The sequence below is a fragment of the Ursus americanus genome, chromosome 13, assembly GCF_024610735.1.
Source record: "Ursus americanus isolate L20-20 chromosome 13, mUrsAme1.1.p, whole genome shotgun sequence".
NCBI lineage: Eukaryota > Metazoa > Chordata > Mammalia > Carnivora > Ursidae > Ursus > Ursus americanus.
In genome coordinates this window covers 68,424,504-68,443,941 of record NC_142139.1, presented here as the reverse complement: position 1 = coordinate 68,443,941, position 19,438 = coordinate 68,424,504, and the positions used below count along the sequence as shown (strand labels likewise).

The window sequence follows — 19,438 nt, the reverse complement described above, 5'->3', positions numbered from 1 at the left end:
TTGAATACTTTATCTTTTATATCTCAGTTTTTTAATCCACAAAATAGGGGTAAGATGGCATTTATCATACAGAAGTGTTGTAAGAATTAATACGATAATAGGTATAAAGGACCTGGAACTTAGTAAAGCAGCTCAACCTTAGCTATTTAATTCATTGCACAGTGTGATATCTGGACATGCCGGCTTAGCCTCATTACCACCAATGACAGCTCCTAAAGTTTTTCTGGAAATTACACGTTTGGGTCTTGAAGGCTTTCCCCAACTCCTGGTTGTTAGTGATGATACAAATGCCCTTGGAAATCTGAAAAACCTTGAGCTTGTATTGTTATATATTTTTTCAGGATACTTCAAGCTCCCTGGAGCACCAGCATGTGAGAATAGAATACGAGATAACTGGAAAAAATAATTTTATGTAATAATTGGATTGGATTAGAAATTGCTTCACTGACGTGTATGTGAGGGAAGAATAACATTCACAACAACTTGTTGACAACATAGCAAATACATATATAAGTATTTATATATGTTTATAATATACATAATAAATACACACACTTGCCAAGGTTCATCAAAGCCAGTTATGCCAAGGTAGCTTACTGAGTCATAGTAACATACTGAAAACGTACTCCTTCTGAGTGGGGAATATGGGAAAGCAGGAAAGAGAAACAATGGCTTATGTTAAAGGAGTCCTAGAGCCAGGAGGCGGTCAGAACTTCCGCCCGCTGTGCCATTGTCACAGCACCACAGCTCCAAGGTTGTGCAACACCTTTAGTAAACACTTCCTGAAGCAGAGACAAGAATGAAGCCGGGAGTTTCATTCTGTCTCGCTTGAGAGGAGGAAGGGACAGACCAGCAGTGCTCTCCAAGCGCGAAGGGCAGGCGCTGCGCCCCTGGGCTCCTCCAGCATGTTGCAGGGGCTTCTTCTGACAGCCGCTTTCCTCATTTCGCCAGTTCCAGCAGGTCGGTGTCTAATTCCTTTTCAGGTTCTGGTAACTATGTCAGTGAACTGTGTGCCTTTCATCTTCTCTCCATAGGGTTTTTTTGTTTGTTTGTTTGTTTTTGTTTTTTTTTTAACCAATTTTACTAACCAGTTGGGCTGGTTTTGATCTGTTGTTTTGGGGAGACTGTGACTGATGTAAACTCTCAATGTAAAGGGAAGGCAAGGAGACGTCTTGAATTGATATGTCCGATCTGAGAAAATACAGAAATCAAAGGGAAAACGTCATACAGCTTAATTTAAGTAGTGAATATGATCTTCGAGTCAAAAAGTGAAAATCATCAAATCCCACCCTATTTTTAGAGCAGTAAAGATGCAGCGGATTTGACTAGCTATCGCTGTGGAGAAGGCTTTCAAAAGTATCTGCTGTTATTACCCGGACCAGTTTGGCTGGTCCTATTCCTTTTGAGCGCACATTTTTATGTTTAGCCCTTCCATAACTGGTGATAATAAATGTGTCTAATTAGAAATAAACAGTTGACTGATTCCATACTTATAAAGCATTGTTGTATTACTTGGTTAAAACAATTTTGCTGCTAAGCTTAAACTGATAATTCACTTCCATTTTGAATTCAAGAATTCAAAAGTAGAGGAATTTTATTTCTCAATAATAAATCACTTCTAGAATGTCTCTCCGTTTCTGAGAAATTTACTAATTAGATTTTGGTTAAATTAGATTGGGTAACATATTTCCTTAGCTTATTTCTATTTCTAGAATTTATTTAAGTCACCACATTAGCTTTAGTGCCTGGAAATAGCAAACCTTTTCTTGGGTTTTAGGATGCTTGCCGGGACCTAGTAATGGGAACAGATTATCAACAAGAAGTATAAGGTTAGGGAAGGAAAGATTCTCCTCCCCCTGCACTCACTCAGCACTTTGTCATCAAAAGAGATTTCCCCACCCCTGGTTTCTGATTTGTTTTCCAGACCTGTGAAAGTTTACTTAATATCATTAAATATATAACTGTACTAGGTGTTTAAGTTATTGACTCAAAATTTCTACTTTGTGAGTCAAACTTAAAAGAAATCTTTCTCTACACTCTCCAAAAGTGCTATCCCTAAAAATTCTTTGGGATCCTTTATTTAGTCGGTACATAGAATTGCTTGGGAACTAGTTTTATCCAACAGCATAAAGATAAAGCAGGATCAGTAACAGAATCACATAGCTAACCCTGGAGTTCACCCACATGACAGCCTTTTCAGTAAAATTGGGCATATGATGGGGCGCTTGGGTGGCTCAGTTGGTTAAGCATCTGCCTTCAGCTCAGGTCATGATCTAAGGATCTTGGGATCGAATCCTGCTTTGGGCTCCCTGCTTGGCAGGGAGCCTGCTTCTCCTTCTCCCTCTCCCACTCCCCCTGCTTGGGCTCTTGTGCACTCTCTCTCTGTCAAAAAATAAAGAAAATCTTAAAAAGAATTTGGGCATATGAGCTGATTGTTCCCCTGTCTTTGCATTCACAACATGGCACCAAGAGACAACTTCCTTAGAAATCATGCCTCAAACCATAGATCTTCAAGTACTTGGTGGATGGGACAGAGGTTCTGCAGTGTCTTTTGTGAGAACAGAGGGACATACAGACAGGTGTCCCTTATCTTCCATCTTGAACAGACAGCCACTCCTTCTCTTTACCTTCCATCTTGTATTTTCAAATATCTCCTTGGTATTATTCCCACTGATATTATTACCACATGGATTTATTTCCCAGCCAGAATGTAAACAATAAAGCAATTTGCATTTTCCCATCTCTTCCTTTTTGCTTATCTGTCCCCATCATCTAAAGAAAAAAATATTCACCTCAGACTAATGACTTGTGCTCAGTTTCCATATACATGAAATGAAAGAATGAAACATAATTAGGCCAGCTGTTTGCATGCCCTTCGCCATCCCCTGAGAGAAATAACTTATAGGATTTCATCATAGGAAAAAAAAAACCCAAATACTTAGAAGAACGTGACAGTTGCTTGGGGTGAGAATGTAAGCGCAATGACAAAAGAGAAAAGTCTTTAATATATTCTAGCAGGATGTCTAAGGGGTACAGTACTTTTTAATTATTTTATTTCAAATTAGCAATTCTTTCTTGTCTTCATAAGGTGACTAGAGACCCTCAAACGTATTTATAATTTAATCTTACTAGCCAAAATTATAGACTTAATGAGGATGTGTTTTCCCTCAATGTTTGTACTCACTTTTACTACACTATATTTAAAATCACCAGATAGTTGAGGGGGGACAGAGAAGCCCAGATCTGAAGTCAGTATTGAATAAACTCCAATCCAGGTCTTAATGTCATGTGTTTAGTTTGGAAAGACATTCTTTAAACAATTTGGAACAGATCTCAACAAAAATGAAAATGCCAATATTATGTATTATGGGCTAACCTCCAAAATTGCCCCAAACTCATTAAAAAATAAAGTAGCAACCCAGACCAGGGCCTGTTATACTAACCTTGTCAATGAGTTTTAACTTTTCTAAAACTTATAAATAGTAAAATAATTATCTAACCCAATCCAAAATAATAGTTTTATTTTTTCTTGATCTAGTTTTGCTTGTCAGAAGTAATCCAACATGTGAGTTCTGTGGGAGAGAGAAAGCAAGTATTAAAATGAATTAGTAGAAACGTATTGTGTTACATCTCAGATTTGTATAATCCCTGGATGGCAGTTAGTTGTGTTTATTCCACAGGCTTCAAAATAATTAGCCTGATATTCAGCTGGGACGAGGCTGCGTCATTTCCATCAACCTTAAGGATGAATGAGCCAAACAATATTTAGGTCTGTTGCGTTTCTCTAACTGCTGTCTAATTTGTTATAATTCAAGTCTCATTCTTTCAGGGTCCTTCTTGGTTTCATAAAAATAAGAGCCATTAAAAGAAATTCTATCTGTTTCTTTTAGAGAATGTACTCTGTTGCAAGAGTTTGGGAAGAGCTGAAAACCTGATGATTTCAAACTGAAGAAAATGAGAGGGTGCTGGAGGCTTTTTAAAAAAATACTCTGGTTCATTTGTTGATTTATTTTGTTTGTCATGCGGAAGCGCTCAGCTATCAAAGACTTGGGAATAAATTTCTCCACTAATTTATGTATTTGACTCCATATTTAAGTCAATTGGTAATTTCTGATTTCATGAAACATTAAGATTTAGATACTAACTAGAAGGGTGGAGATGAGTGTGTATATTAAGAAAACTTGCTGTGGTTGTATTGGCCTGTTTCCTTCAACACTTCTGAATGGGAAATGTGTGTGGGCTATCATTTTTTGCTTTTATAAAAGAATCAGTTATGATTAGCTATTATTATATGACCCCAGGACAACTTGGACTAATATTTACTCCCAGAATAATGTGTGTAAGGATGAAACCATTTTTCATAGAACATTTTTAGAAGAATTACTGTGGTTGCAACATTGGTGAATATATGGCTTCATGAACTCCATATTAATGGGACTAATTGCATTGATTAGACACAATCCACTAAACAGCATGTGGTTGCCTTATGGTATGATTGTTTGGTTTATGGGTTTACAAGAAGCTCAAGGGAATTGTGTCAATACCATCAGTTCTTTTTTGGCAAGAGTAATTTTCTTACCTTGCGGCATCTTATTATTTTGAAATAATTATGGTAATTATAAAAATTTCAATGCGATGTAAAGAAAATAATTGATAATATTCCTCTAGGCTTTTGAATTTCTGTTATAATTTTTTATAAAGCAATGTTATTATTTTCCTTTACCAAAAATTAATTAAATAGAAGTAAAAATGCCCAGTGATTATCTCTGTAATAGCAAGAAGTCATTGAGGTACCTTATGTAGTTCTTGAAGTCTTGACTATGTAATGAGACTTATTTTATCACAACCAATTAAAACCTTAGCCAAATGATCATCACCTCTTCAAAGAGATTATGGGGAGGTCTGTATTTATTTGCATAAAATTATAGACTACTTTAACTGTCCTTAAAGATCATTTAATCTGCCCTGTCTGTTCAAACAATTAAAAAATTAGAACCAAACCCAAAGTTCAAGTATTCTAGGGTTGACTCCATAGTTTTAAAGGGGTTTGAAATGTTTTTAAGAGTAAATCTTGAGGCACATGCACCCCCAGCGTTTATAGCAACAATGTCCACAATAGCCAAAATGTGGAAAGAGCTCAGATGTCCATCAACAGATGAATGAATAAGGAGGATGTGGTATATATACACAATGGAATATTACTCAGCCATCAAAAAAGTGTGAAATCTTGCCATTTGCAGCCACATGGATGGAACTAGAGGGTATTCTGCTAAGTGAAATAAGGCAATCAGAGAAAGACAAATATCATATGATTTCAGTCATATGTGGAATTTAAGAAACAAAACATGAACATAGGGGAAGTAAAGGAAAAATAAGATGAAAACAGAGAGGGAGACAAACCATAAAAACCTTTATTTATTTATTTATTTATTTATTTATTTATTTATTTATTTGAGAGAGAGAGAGAGCACAAGCAAGGGGAATGGCAGGCAGAGGGAGAAGCAGGCTCACTGCTGAGCAGGGAGCCCAATGCAGGACTTGATCCCAGGACCCTGGGATCATGACCTGAGCCAAAGGCAGATGCTTAACTGACTGAGCCACCCAGGTATCACAACCATAAAAGACTCTTACTATAGGAAACAAACTGAGGGTTGCTGGAGGGGGGAGTGGGGGATGGGGTAACTGGGTGATGGGCATTAAGGAGGGCACTTGATGAAGTGAGCACTGGGTATTATATGCACCTGATGAATCACTAAATTCTACCTCTGAACCTAATAATGCAGTATATGTCAATTAAATTGAATTAAAATGTAAAAAAAAAAAAGAGTAAATCTCAAGCCAGTGAAAGAGAAGTTATAGCATCCCTTTAATTGTTCATTTTTGACCTAATGAGTTTTTAACCAATTTAATTACTTTTCCTATTCTTCGAGTTAGAAGTAAATGGCTCTTGAGTGGTTAAGTCAGCCATCCTAAAATGATATTAAAAAAATTGACATAACTAGGAATTTTTTAAAGATTCTGTTTCAGTTTCTAAAGAAAATTTTTAAAAATAAATATTCTCTGGAGTATCATTGGGATAAGTATACAAGTCATCCAAGATGGCTAACAACAAAATAGTCATTTTTATTTGTTAAAAGATCAGAGTAATAACATAAATTTATATTACCATAGAATTTAGCTTTGAGTAATTTAATGAGCTGGGATTATCTTTAGAGATCACTCTAGTCATGACACAGAGAACTAAAGCCTTTCCAGTCCATAGTGTTAGTAAACCGCTAGGCTGGGCCCATACTTTGGTTCCTACTGCGTCTATATTGTGGGTAGACCAGTAGCCCCCTGAAAAACCAAAGAGCTGGTCTATTGATGTTTCCTTAAACACTGCTCTACCCAGAGGAAGGACTCCATCAAGTGGGCAAATAAAAGAGAAAATAAAAAATCAAGTGTTAGCTTTGCAGAGACTCTGAATTCCTCTTAAAAATAATTTGTAGGGGCACCTGGGTGGCACAGCAGTTAAGCGTCTGCCTTCAGCTCAGGGCGTGATCCCGGCATTATGGGATCGAGCCCCACATCAGGCTCCTCCGCTATGAGCCTGCTTCTTCCTCCCCCACTCCCCCTGCTTGTGTTCCCTCTCTCGCTGGCTGTCTCTATCTCTGTCGAATAAATAAATAAAATCTTTAAAAATAATAATAATAATTTGTAGGGGGGCACCTGGGTGGTTTAGTCGGTTAAGCATCTGACTCTTGATTTTGGCTCAGGACATGACCTCAGGGTCTTGAGATGGATCCCTGAGTTGGGTTTGCACTGGGCATGGAGTCTGCTTGGGATTCTCTATCCCCTTCTCCTTCTGCCCCTCCTTGTTTGCTCATGCATGCATGCATGTGCTCTCTCTCTCTCTCTTAAAAAATAAAAGAAAATTAAAACAATAACTTGTAGAAACAATGTTGACGTGAGAATTCAAAATACATATAGAAGGTTGGAATGAGATAACTATTCAGTTCTCTTTCAATATGACTGCAGGCTCAAAAATTTTCCTTCCATACCAGTAAAAGTGTTCTAATTGTTTGCTTCTCTAATTTTCATTATTTTCATGCTTCATATGCAAAAATGAAAGTTTATCTGCATTGCAAAAGCCAATGGAGCTGATATTGGAGCTTTTCTTACTGTGTCTTAGTTTTATTCATTACAATTGGAAAATATAAGAAAAAAATATTACAGTCAGAAGTGGCATACATTAGTTATTTCATTTTTGTAACACTGTAGTTTTCAGACTACTTCTACTCATTTATGCTGACATTGATTAGCATCTTAGATTAGTTTGGCTTTTGCCTTCCTGTACTAGCTTTTGCCTGTACTGCTTGCTACATTCCTCTATAGAGGATCCAAGGTAGCAAAGGAGATGGAAAAATCCAAAAGAAATATTTTCACCAAATAGAGAAACACTTATAAACTTTCATTGGGGAACTGTTTGAAGATATAGGTTCAAGATTTGGGAGGAAGTGTGGACTTCTGATTTTGTCTATCTCTACACTTAAATAAATAACTCTGTGACATAACTCAGTTAAGCTTCTGTGTGTAGCATTATCCATTATTCATCAGAAGTGCAATAAGTCTGATTATTACCAACCAGCTTGCTTATTTGTTCTGCTCCACTAAATCTTCTTCTACCTTTTCTTTTAATAATAATATTTATTATATTATTTTAGTCACCATACAGTACATCCCTAGTTTTTGATGTAAAGTTCTATGATTCATTACTTGCGTACAACACCCAGTGCACCATGCAATATGTGCCCTCCTTAATACCCATCACCAGCCTATCCCATTCCCCCACCCCTGAAGCCCTCAGTTTGTTTCCCAGAGTCCATAGTCTCTCATGGTTCGTTCCCCCTTCTGTTTACCGCCCCTTTCTTCTTCCCCTTCTTCTCCCACCAATCCTCCTACTTGTATGTTCCATATATGAGTGAAACCATATGATAATTGTCTTTCTCTGCTTGACTTATTTCACTTAGCATTATCTCCTCCAGTCCCGTCCATGTTGCCACAAATGTTGAGAAATCATTCTTTTTGATGGCTGAGTAATATTCCATTGTATGTATGGACCATGTCTTCTTAATCCAGTCATCTGTTGAAGGGCATCTCGGCTCCTTCCACTATTTAGCTATTGTGGACAATGCTGCTATGAACATTGGGGTGCATAAGGCCCTTCTCTTCACTATGTCTGTATCTTTGGGGTAAATACCCAGTAGTGCAATGGTTGGGTCATAGGGTAGCTCAATTTTTAACTTTTTAAGGGACCTCCACACTGTTTTCCAAAGTGGCTGTACAAACTTGCATTCCCACCAACAATGTAAGAGGGATCCCCTTTCTCCACATCCTCTCCAACCTTTGTTGTTTCCTGCCTTGTCAATTTTTGCTATTCTAACTGGTGAAAGGTGGTATCTCAATGTGGTTTTGATTTGAATTTCCGTGATGGCTAATGATTTTGAACATTTTTTCATGTGTCTGTTAGCCATTTGTATGTCTTCATTGGAAAAGTGTCTGTTCATATCTTCTGCCCATTTTCTGATTTGTTTATTTGTTTCTTGTGTATTGAGTTTGAGAAGTTCTTTGTAGATCTTGGACACCAGTCTTTTATCTGTAGTATCATTCACAAATATCTTCTCCCATTCCGTGGGCTGCCTCTTAGTTTTTTTTGACTATTTCCTTGGCTGTGCAGAAGCTTTTTATCTTGATGAAGTCCCACAAGTTCATTTTTTCTTTTGTTTCTTTTGCCTTTGGAGATGTGTCATGAAAAAGGTTGCTTTGGCCAATGTTGTAGAGGTTGCTGCCTATGTTCTCCTCTAGGATTTTGATGGATTCCTGTCTCACATCGAGGTCGTTCATCCATTTGGAGTTTATCTTTGTGTATGGTGTGAGAGAGTGATCAAGTTTCATTCTTTTGCATGTAGCTGTCCAATTTTCCCAGCACCATTTATTGAAGAGACTGTCTTTTTTTCCACCGGATGTTTTTTCCTGCTTTGTCAAAAATTATTTGCCCAAAGAGCCGAGGGTCCATTTCTGGGTTCTCTATTCTGTTCCATTGGTCTATGTGTCTGTTTTTGTGCCAGTACCATGCTGTCTTTGTGATCACAGCTTTGTAGAATTGCTTGAAGTCCGGCATTGTGATGCCCCCAGCTTTTTTATTCCTTTTCAACAATTCCTTGGCGATTCAGGGCCTTTTCTGGTTCCACACAAATCTAAGGGCTGTTTGTTCCATTTCTTTGAAAAATGTCATTGGTATTTTGATCGGGATGGCATTGAAAGTGCAGATTGCTCTGGGTAGCATAGACATTTTAACTATGTTAATTCTTCCGATCCATGAGTATGGAATATTTTTCCATCTTTTTGTGTCTTCTTCAATGTCTTTCAAGAGTGATTTGTAGTTTCTAGAATATAGATCCTTTATGTCTCTGGTTAAGTTAATCTCAGAATTAACTTCTCCTGCCTTTTTTCCCCCTCAGTAAATGCTATCAAAGAATTCCCTGGAGTAAAGAACTATGAAGTGGTTTATCCCAGAAGACTTCATCCACTACATAAAAGAGAGGTCAAGGAGCCAGAGCAACAGGTACAGCTTTTGACTTAACAAAGTATCTTGAAAAAATATGCATAGATATATTTACATATGATATATGTATAGATATAAAACATATATATACATATTTATATATAGACATTTGCATGTTTTGTTTGACCTATCATATTTTTATTAACTATTATCAACCTCATTTTGAAGATAAAGATTCTGACAGTTGAAATAAACTGCCCAAGGTCACACAGAAAGTAAACTTTAATACTTTTATGGTAATTTATAATACTGTATACTTCCAAAGACATTCAATACAACTTATTTTATCTATTATCTATCGATCAACTATGTATCTATGTACACACATACAAACAAAACCATGAACATTAAAACTGAAGTAGAAAATAAAATATTGTGGGTGAATATCAAGTTAGAATGAATTACTATAGTAAAACATGAAATTTACCTTTGTCTTTTCTAAAGAGAAAGTTATTAAACTTTGTATAGTTCTTATTACTTAATGAAAAAACATTCTCAGCCAAAAGATAAAAGCTAAAACATGATGGTTCATTCAATAATTTTCTAAGAACCTGCACCCAGAAGTCTTCTGCTGGGAGCCAGGAAAAATATAGATAAATGAGACATAAATAATAACTTGCAGAAATATTGTAAGATGCCACTTCCTGGGAGTACCTACTCCCGCACTGGATAAGGTTCCTGACAGATGATTTCTTCTAAGTCAAATGTTTATGATAGCAGAACCATAGTAGACCCTGTTTGTCAAAATAATTCTCTTTCAACAAAACATTTCTGTTAAATTTAAAAGAGACCTACATGCATTGGATTCCTCATCTGTATGGCTTCCTTAAATGTTTTCTAGCATTCTCTTAAAAATGCCAGATAGCAGGACACCTGGGTGGCTCAGTTGGTTAAGTGTCTGCCTTTGGCTCAGGTCATGATCCCAGGGTCCTGGAATGGAGCCCCATGTTGGATTCCTTGCTCAGCAGGGAGCCTGCTTCTCCCTCTCCCTCTGCTGGTAGCTTCCCCTGCTTGTGTTCTCTCTCTCTGAGAAATAAGTAAATAAAAAAAAATTTTAAATACCAGATTCATTTTGTTGCTGAATATTCTGAGGAAAATTTGAATACACATCCAGTATCTTTTATAGTAGTTATAAAGTGATTTCCTTAGAAAACAAATGTAAGCTTTTGAATAATTTATTTTGATGAAAAGCTGTGGAGTAGTTACTGGTACCTGATAGATGATCGATCTTAATTTTTAGAATAGTTGAGTAGATGGATGTAGTTGATGCAATGTGCTTGATATTTATTGCAAATACATTGTTTATCTAGTCCACAACTTGATTAACTGGTTGTATGAACCTTATATTTTCCTAATCCATAGTGAAAGGGTAAAGGATCTGAATTGAAAGGCTTGTTTATATTCACGTCTTAAGTTTGTTAATTTTCTCTGTATAAATTTATATACAAATGAACTTCAAATTCTGCATCTTTAAATTGAGATAATAATAGTAATACTTGTCTTATATGGCTATTTTGAGAAAACTTATGTGAAAAGCAAAGCAGCATGCAATTATTAAGTCCCTGCTCAAGATTATGTTACAACACTGTCCTATGTAACTCATCACCTTCCACTTCTTATGACTAATCATCATGGCTCTTTTGCTTGATGCTATGGTTTACTAAGCCATTTTTCTTCTTTCTGCTTCTTGACACAACCTCCTTCTTAGTCAGCTTTGTTATTCTCAAGGCCTTTCTTAATAATACACTTGTTTCCACCTCTCTGCCCTTTCTTAAGGATTTTTTTCCTACCTAACATGTTCTCCATAGATGTATTGCCCAGTCCATTTTATATCCTTTGTGAAATCACCATGGAATAGTTCATGCTTCAAGAATAGTCAGTATTACACCATTTGGCTCTTGATTTTCTTTTAATATTGATTTTACTATAGCTATGGTGTGTGTGTGTGTGTGTGTGTGTGTGTATGTGTGTGTGTCCGCATGTCTGTAAGAGTAAGTTTAATCTTCTCTTCTGGTTTAAAATGGCCCAGGTCAATTAAAAAAAAAAGTATTTTCTACGTCTTTAACATGCTTCTACCCCTCCTTCATTTTGGTCTCTCAACACCTGTCCTATGAAAAGGGACATTCCACAAATGCCCATTGGTTCCAAGAAATCCTATAAAACATGTCAATTTTATCTTTTGAAGGAAATAAAAACATTACACCAAATTCCATAGAGAATGGAAGGAAAATATATCTAAATGACTCAAATGCTTTAATTTTATTTTTCTTTTGGAGTTTTGTGTAGTTTTCTCCTTGTTGCCTTCATTTTAGGCAGTAGAAGGTAATATGTTAGCCATGAATAACTTAAGGGGGGGGAGTACTGAATGCTTCCAGCCATCTCACAGATATGTGTAACTCAGACATGTTTACCTTTTAGTGTTCAAGTGGCAATGATGTTCTCAGGTGCTGCTTGATGCCTTTGAAGTACCCCACAGCAAGAATGTGATCGAACCATTAAAAGTAATTCCTGGTTAAAGAAACATTACAAGAGCATTAATCTGCTTTTCCAAGCCAGTGTTTTCCATGTTCTTGTGTTTCAGAATTTTACCTCCTTACCCTGGTCACAAATGTCTAGTTTCCATTCTTACAGCTCTTGCTGTAGATTCTACTGTGTATAGAATCACCAGATTTAGCAAATAAAAATAAAGATACCTAGTTAAATTTGAATGTCAGATAAATAATGAATGCTTTTTTTTTAGTGTAAGTAATCTCAAATATTGTATGGGACATGGTTATATTTAGGAAATTGTTCACTTTATGTGGAATTCAGATTTAACTGATGTCCTGCATTTTAGGCGACAGTCATACCATGTGGCTTTTGTCACTTCCCTTTGAACATCTAGGGCTAAGCCCTAGCAGTCTCTCTGGGATACCAGCCATTGTTCTGTTATGAATGTAAGGTCCCATGCTGCTGCATGTCTGATATTTCAGTCCTGCCCTGTCAGGGTTACTGAGTTCTGCCACCTCACACCTGTCTCACAAGCATAGACTAGAGAAGCCTGGACACCCTTGTCTGCCACACTGCAGGCACATTCTTTTGGCATAGAATCTTCTCTTTTTGTTCAGGTACAGCTTGTAAGCAATGAGAACACTGTCTTATAGATAGAAGCCAAGTTCTTAGAAGTTATCTTCATGGCGTTAGGGTCGAGACTATCAGTCTTCCTTGTGCAAAGAATTGATTAGCAATTACTTGAAACATCCAGAATTTGGAATGCATGTGACTGAAGGGATCTCTGTATCCCATAGATGTTACATAGATCTCAGTCTAGATTACTCATTCATCAAGGCAGTGAAGAAGAGGACTTGTGTACTTCTTATTAAGCAAACGTGCCCTCTACTGGTCCAGAGAACTGAGGCACTGGCTTTACCTGTCAGCTGTGCCAAGAGCATGGCCCCATCCTTCCGACTTCATCACCCCTGGCTCAGTTACTTAAGATTTGAGCTAGAATTAATTATCCTTTGAAAAATTTTCTGGAGGGGTCACTCAAGGCCAGCGTATAAACTTGAAAGCTATATTCATTATTGTATTTTTAATTATGTTTTATATGCATGGCATAAGGAAAACTAAGTATTTGTTGAATAAATAAGCAAATGAACAAACGAGCAAATGAATGAATTAGTACGTTGTCCATATAACTGTATAGATAAAACTGGAGTACATTGTCCATACATCTGCATAGATAAATATTTGACAAGTTCTTAATCAAGGTCCCTGATGTTGGGAACTTAGCATTCAAAGCTAATCCCTTTATTCCCAGGATTTTGCCTCCAGAGCACACACTTTTCCTTGGAGGTCAAAACTGCCATGCTGTTGGCTCATGCCCCAAAATAGAATATCTGGCAGCACAACACCTCCCTTATATTGGGAACAACTTCAGGCCTTAGATAGGTCTGCCATGGTTCCTGGAGGCCTCAACTTACTCTATGTTATGACAACAGTTGTACTACTGGCATCAAACCTCCCTGGGACTTCTACGGTGAGCTTTGCTGTTTGCTGTGTGCCCATGGGTATCATCTTTACTTTACACTCTTGCTCCCATCCCAGGAACATCCAGGATGGTGGCCTTCCCAGTCCACCCATTCAAACTTACTCATGGCATTTTTCCTGGAGGAAGTGTTTATTTATATGTCCCTGTGACCAGCTAACCTTAATCTTTGGGCTCTAAATCATTTCCTTCTAGTGGATACTCTCAAAATCAAGATGTATATTTCCTCCCCTAACCCATAGTTCAGGACCCAGGTTGCATACAAGTAGGATAGATTTTTTATTAGCAGGCATTTCTCTCCACCACATATTTTTACTTGGGACGTACAGTTATCACATCACCCAGTGCACCCTCTTTCATAAATATTTGTTTCCCTCCTTGTTGTTTCCTTTCATCTATAATCTCTGTGCCAGTATCGGCTAAAACTTTCAGTCCAAAAGCAATAATCTTTTCTAAAACAATCTCCAAATAATATTATAGGTGAAGATCCATTAAAATCCATTACTGACAGGAAATAGATATCTGGAAGGCTCTTCTGGGCAGAAGATTGTATCTAGTATCCTTCTAATATTTTAATTCCATCTGGCCTTTCTTAAGTCTAAATGATAAGTCGTTACAATGATTCCCCATAACTTCTATTTTCAACCCTCAGGCTTCCCCCCCCCCCACCTCTTGCTATTCATCAACATGAAGTGAATTACAGCAGACTCTCCTCATCTAGACATACAGTATGGGATATTTATATACAGGAGTTTTTGACATCAGAGAGGACTCCAATAACTAATCATTTAAGGGGAATGCAGGCCATACCAACTGACCTTGGAGATGGCAAATCCCTGCACAATCCCCCTGACCTGAAGTCCCTAACTCTCTATTGTCCCTTGCTGGCCTCAGGTACTGCTCTAGCCAGAAGAGGGGGGAGAGAAGAAAAGCTTGGCCTTGGGTGAGGCCCAGCAGAGCAAAACAGCACTCAGTCATATTTTGTCTGCCATATTGAGATCTCTTTAATAATAATGCCATGGCACTCCCCAGTGAATTTTTAGATATTGAGTGTAACCATGGTTAATAACTCTGTTCTATAGAACAAAATCAGAATTCAGTACCCAATTTCATCTTCTTTAATGAACAGTCCTTTGTGTCTCTTTTTGTGTATATAAATCTCAAAACTGTTCATGACGTTTGCTTGAGGTGATATGTTCTCATTCTGAACTCCTGAGACTTTATTTTCTTCCTGATGACTTCTCTGCTTTTGAGTACATATTTCTGTTGTTTTGTCCATATTCTGACCTCCGGTTAGCCGTGAGAAGACCTCCAGACCAAAAATCATCAGTAGGAGTCTTTGAGGTCTTTTGGTTTGTGGGCATATTATTACTTCTTCTCAAATAAATTCCCCACCCTGCTTCACCTGGCTAATTCGTATCTCAGCTTACATGTTACTTCCTCAAGAAAGCCTTTTCTGACCTTAAGATGTTAGACATCCTACATTGCACTCATATTTATGTCCCTTATCATATAACATAAATCACTTTTATTGTTTGTCTTTCCACAGGATTATAAGCTTTCTGACAGTAGGTATCAATTTTTCTTGCTCAGAGTTGAATTTCCAGAACTGAGTAGAATCATGCATATAATTAACACTCAAATAATATTTGTAAAATGCATGGGTGGGTGGGCGGATGGGTAGATGGATGGATAGAAAGGTCTCAGATAATTTGTCTATTCGGTTGGCAGAGTTTGATTTGTTAAAAGAGGCCGGAAGCAGACATTTGCTATATAAACTATATAGACAACCATTAAAGAAAGCAGGCATTGTTTGCTAATGATTAAAAAGATAAACACAGTCAAATGAATATTTGCGTGTGTTTGCAATCGCCAGTAAATGTTTGTGCATTTTTGCAGGAAAAATTTGAAACCGAATTGAAGTATAAAATGACAGTTAATGGGAAAATTGCAGTGCTTTATTTGAAAAAAAACAAGTAAGTGTTTTTACTTCTGATATCATCCTTACCAACAACAAGTTAGCATGTGGAAAGTGTACTCATTGAGGCTCTCAAAAACCTCTGCTAAGTTTTTTCTCTCAACCGGCCCAAGGAGTTTGGTGAATGTTTGTTCCTATCGAAATAGTGGAAACACACTCAATAAAATAACAGTTTACTAGTGTTTGGATCCTTCTAGAATAAAGCACAATGCATGAGATACAAGCAGATACACATTTTATCAAATTCTGTGAAAAAAGCAGATAGATTTTTAAATCTTCCCCTATATTATTGTAGTTTATTATTATAATACTGAAAGATTAGATTTTAAAACAAATTGTAACCATTCCCAACAGGAAAAACAAAAGAGACATATATAATTAAATAAACTCTAGGACCAAAGAACAAGTCAGTGGTAAAACTGGAATTGGGCTCTCCTGATGCCCACGCCAGTGCTCCTTCCACCCAGCTAACACTAACCCACCCACTTTCTCATGCATTACATTGTCCTCTTGTACCTTCATTCTCTGCGTTCAGATCAGCTACATTCAACATTTCTTTCAAATTTCACTTCCTCAGCTCTGGCTTAAATCTTGATGATCCTATATCTTGACTATTTCAAAAGTAGTTTTTGCCCCTAATTCTGTGCTTTCAAGCTCTCTTTCAATCCCTAAGCCATTCTATATAGTACAGCAAGATTTTTTTCCCTCAAATGGACTATTGCCTTTTGCAACAAATCACAACTGCCTGGATGTTAGAAATGGTGGGGTAGGATGGAAATAGTACAGGTGTGAATTTTAGGCAGACCTAGATATGATCCCTTGCTACTCGAACTGTGTAATCTCATCTGAAAAATGAAGCAAGTCGTATTTACCTTATCAGATTTCAGAAAGGATTAAATGAATGATCCATGGAAAGTGTCTAACTCAGTGGCTGGCATAGAGATGGCATTTAACATATACTAGTTACTTCCTTTTCTCCTTGCCCTGCCTCTTTAAAAATATATCCAGACTTCTATGTGCTGCTGGGTAATTGAAAGAATTCTGAGAAGCTCAGCGAAAATGCCAGAAGGGCCCTAACTACAAAAAGCAAGTCAATTCCCAATACACTTTCCACTGCTACAGTTGTTAGCAGTAACTAGGAACTGAAAAGGACTGGGTGAAAATGTAGTTATCATAAACTGGTGAGGAGTGCTCTGAGGGGTCAGAGAAGTATCAAAGTCTGGTGAGATAGCAGACACAGTTCCATACTACTCAGGAACGTCCACACTACTCAGGAACGTCAAAGACTCAGCTCCCTCAATCTTTGCATTGTAAGCATCTTCTTCATGCTTGGACTCATCTTGAGGGCTTAGGAGAAGGAGCTCAGGAGTTAAAACTTTCCTGCACATCCAGTGGAAGCTTTCACTTTGATCACTGCACTTTTCAATCAGAGTGAGTAAACATGAATTTTTTCCCTTTTTTCTCTAGGGGTCTCCTTGCACCAGGTTACGTGGAAACACATTATAATTCCACTGGAGAGGAGGTCACCACAAGCCCACAAATCATGGTAAAAGAACATCCTAGAATCATTGTCAGTTGGGGTGTGACCCCATACCCAAAGGCAGTGTCATTGCCAGACAAATAGTGAAAGTGAAACAGCATTTACAACATTGGTGCTTTTTCTAGCAGTGGTAATTTCTCATTAGATCCTCTAATATTTGTGCAGTTTGACAAGAACAAAGGCATTCCTTGACAACCATGGTAACCCTTTCCAGCCTTCAGGCGCTCCCTATGAGAGAATGGGCAGGAGCTTCTCATTTTCATTAGAAGAGTGAAAATTAAATACATCTTGTGTTCTTAGTCAATGCTGATCACCTCTCTAGATCATATAATGTCTCCAACTCAAGACTATTTCCTCAATGACAGAATTATAAAATTCTGTTTTCCTTAAATATTTTTTTTACTCTTGACTCTTATTTAGAGAAGATGGCTGTGGGAAGTAGTGCGAGGAGTATTTTATCATTGCCATCTTTTTTGAGCTCCATTTTTCTATTGGAAGGCTTTCAGGTATTCTCTTCATAGCTATGGCACAGACATTTATGTGGGCCAATACATCACCTGTCTCAAAGCAGAAAGGTATGCTTGATTAAAGTACATCCACATGGAAAAGTGCTAGAATTGGACATTTTGCTTCAGATGGAGAAGGGGATGTCACACTAACTCAGTCTGCTGAAACTCTGAATAAATCAAGAAATAACAATATAATCCTGGTAATCTATTCTTTGGAAAAAGCTTGTAGGTGTTAGAAAAAAAATAAGCAATTAGCCAAGGGGAAGAATGAATGTCTGATGTTTTGGGAACTCAGATTTTAAACCTCTATCTATAAGTTTGTTTCTTCCAGACTGCATCCACCCCTGTTATCCTTTTTCTGCAATACCAGTATTTATTTAGTAAATGTTCTTTAAGCAATGGATTAATTAACTAAATATTACAGATTTTAATCATAAAGAGCTTCTTAACCATTTTTTTTACATCTCTAAGTTGACTGTTGCTCAGCATAAAATTATTTGAAAACACTATAGATCTTGTTTCAAGCTTTCAAATTCAAATTTAGCAGTGGATCTAAGAAACACGCACTTTCCTTTACAAAAAAAACCCTTTTTTGTTTCTTTAGGATGACTGTTATTACCAAGGACACATCATTAATGAAAAAGTTTCAGATGCTAGCATCAGCACATGCAGGGGTCTAAGGTAAGCCTTCATGAATGGTTTATGTATACCTGTGGTATTGGCGTTGAGGGTGTGTGTTTTTAAAAACCTGAAGAATCTCAAATAGAATGAATTATACTGTAGTTAAATATGAATCCTAGGAAACAGGGCTTCTCTTAATGGTCGTTTGTACATTTACACATTTGAATTGCTTGCAGAGGTGGGTTTGTTTGTCTGCTTGTTTTCAAAATACAGGTTTTTGTGTCTGACTCTTTAGGGAATGGAAGCCCTTCTCCACCTTTCCTCTTTAAACTCTCTCTTCAGCTTGTCCTATTCATGCTCATGACATTCTTTTCTTCTGTATATTAATGACTCCCTAGACATCTTTTTACAGTGAGATATTTCTTCTGATGCCCAGACTTGATTATCTGATTTTGTCTTCCATATAGCCATAACTCTTCCATATCTGGATAGATTAATGAACTCTCAATCTTAATAAACCCCAAATCAAACTAACGTTTTTCTCCCAAATCCGGTGTTTTTCCAGTGTTCCTCGTCTCAGTGAATGATATAATCAATCAACCACTTGCCCAATCCAGAAACCTAGGTTCCTTGATGATTTCTAGCCTCTCAACTACCCATTTTTTAAAAAAGATTTTATTTATTTGACAGAGAGAGACAGCCAGCGAGAGAGGGAACACAAGCAGGGGGAGTGGGAGAGGAAGAAGCAGACTCTCAGCAGAGGAGCCTGATGCAGGGTTTGATCCCAGAATGCCAGGATCACGCCCTGAGCCAAAGGCAGACGCTTAATGACTGAGCCACCCAGACACCCCTCAATTACCCATTTCAATCCATTATCAAGCCCTATTGATTAGATATTCTAAATATTCGCTGAGATTATTCACTACATTCTCTCTCTACTGCCACATCCTAGTCCAAACTACTGTGATCTTTTATGTAGACCATTGCAACAAACCACCTACTTATCTCTTTGTCTTCTAGTCTTCTAGTTCCGTGTACACTTAATCCAATCTCCTATTATATATTCTTATACATTTTTGTCCTAGCAGTTATATGAATATTTCATATGTCATATAATTATATTATTTGTGGGTCAAATGTATTATTTGATCCACATCCA

General features: G+C 37.3%; 1 protein-coding gene across 2 annotated transcripts in view; it reads left to right on the top strand.

Moving 5' to 3' along the window:
- The first annotated feature begins 890 nt into the window (after positions 1–890).
- The window catches only part of ADAM28 (ADAM metallopeptidase domain 28), a 71,663-nt gene continuing 53,115 nt past the window's right edge, over positions 891–19,438 (top strand). Inside the window, exons 1-5 of one of the 2 annotated variants that reach the window (XM_087866365.1) lie at positions 891–960; positions 9,501–9,604; positions 15,531–15,607; positions 17,077–17,155; positions 18,263–18,339. In XM_087866365.1, the coding sequence (XP_087722491.1) occupies positions 906–960; positions 9,501–9,604; positions 15,531–15,607; positions 17,077–17,155; positions 18,263–18,339 (392 nt within the window). In that variant the 5' untranslated portion in view covers positions 891–905. The remainder of the gene's footprint in view (positions 961–9,500; positions 9,605–15,530; positions 15,608–17,076; positions 17,156–18,262; positions 18,340–19,438) is intronic. The other variant, XM_087866366.1, reaches the window with a different exon arrangement.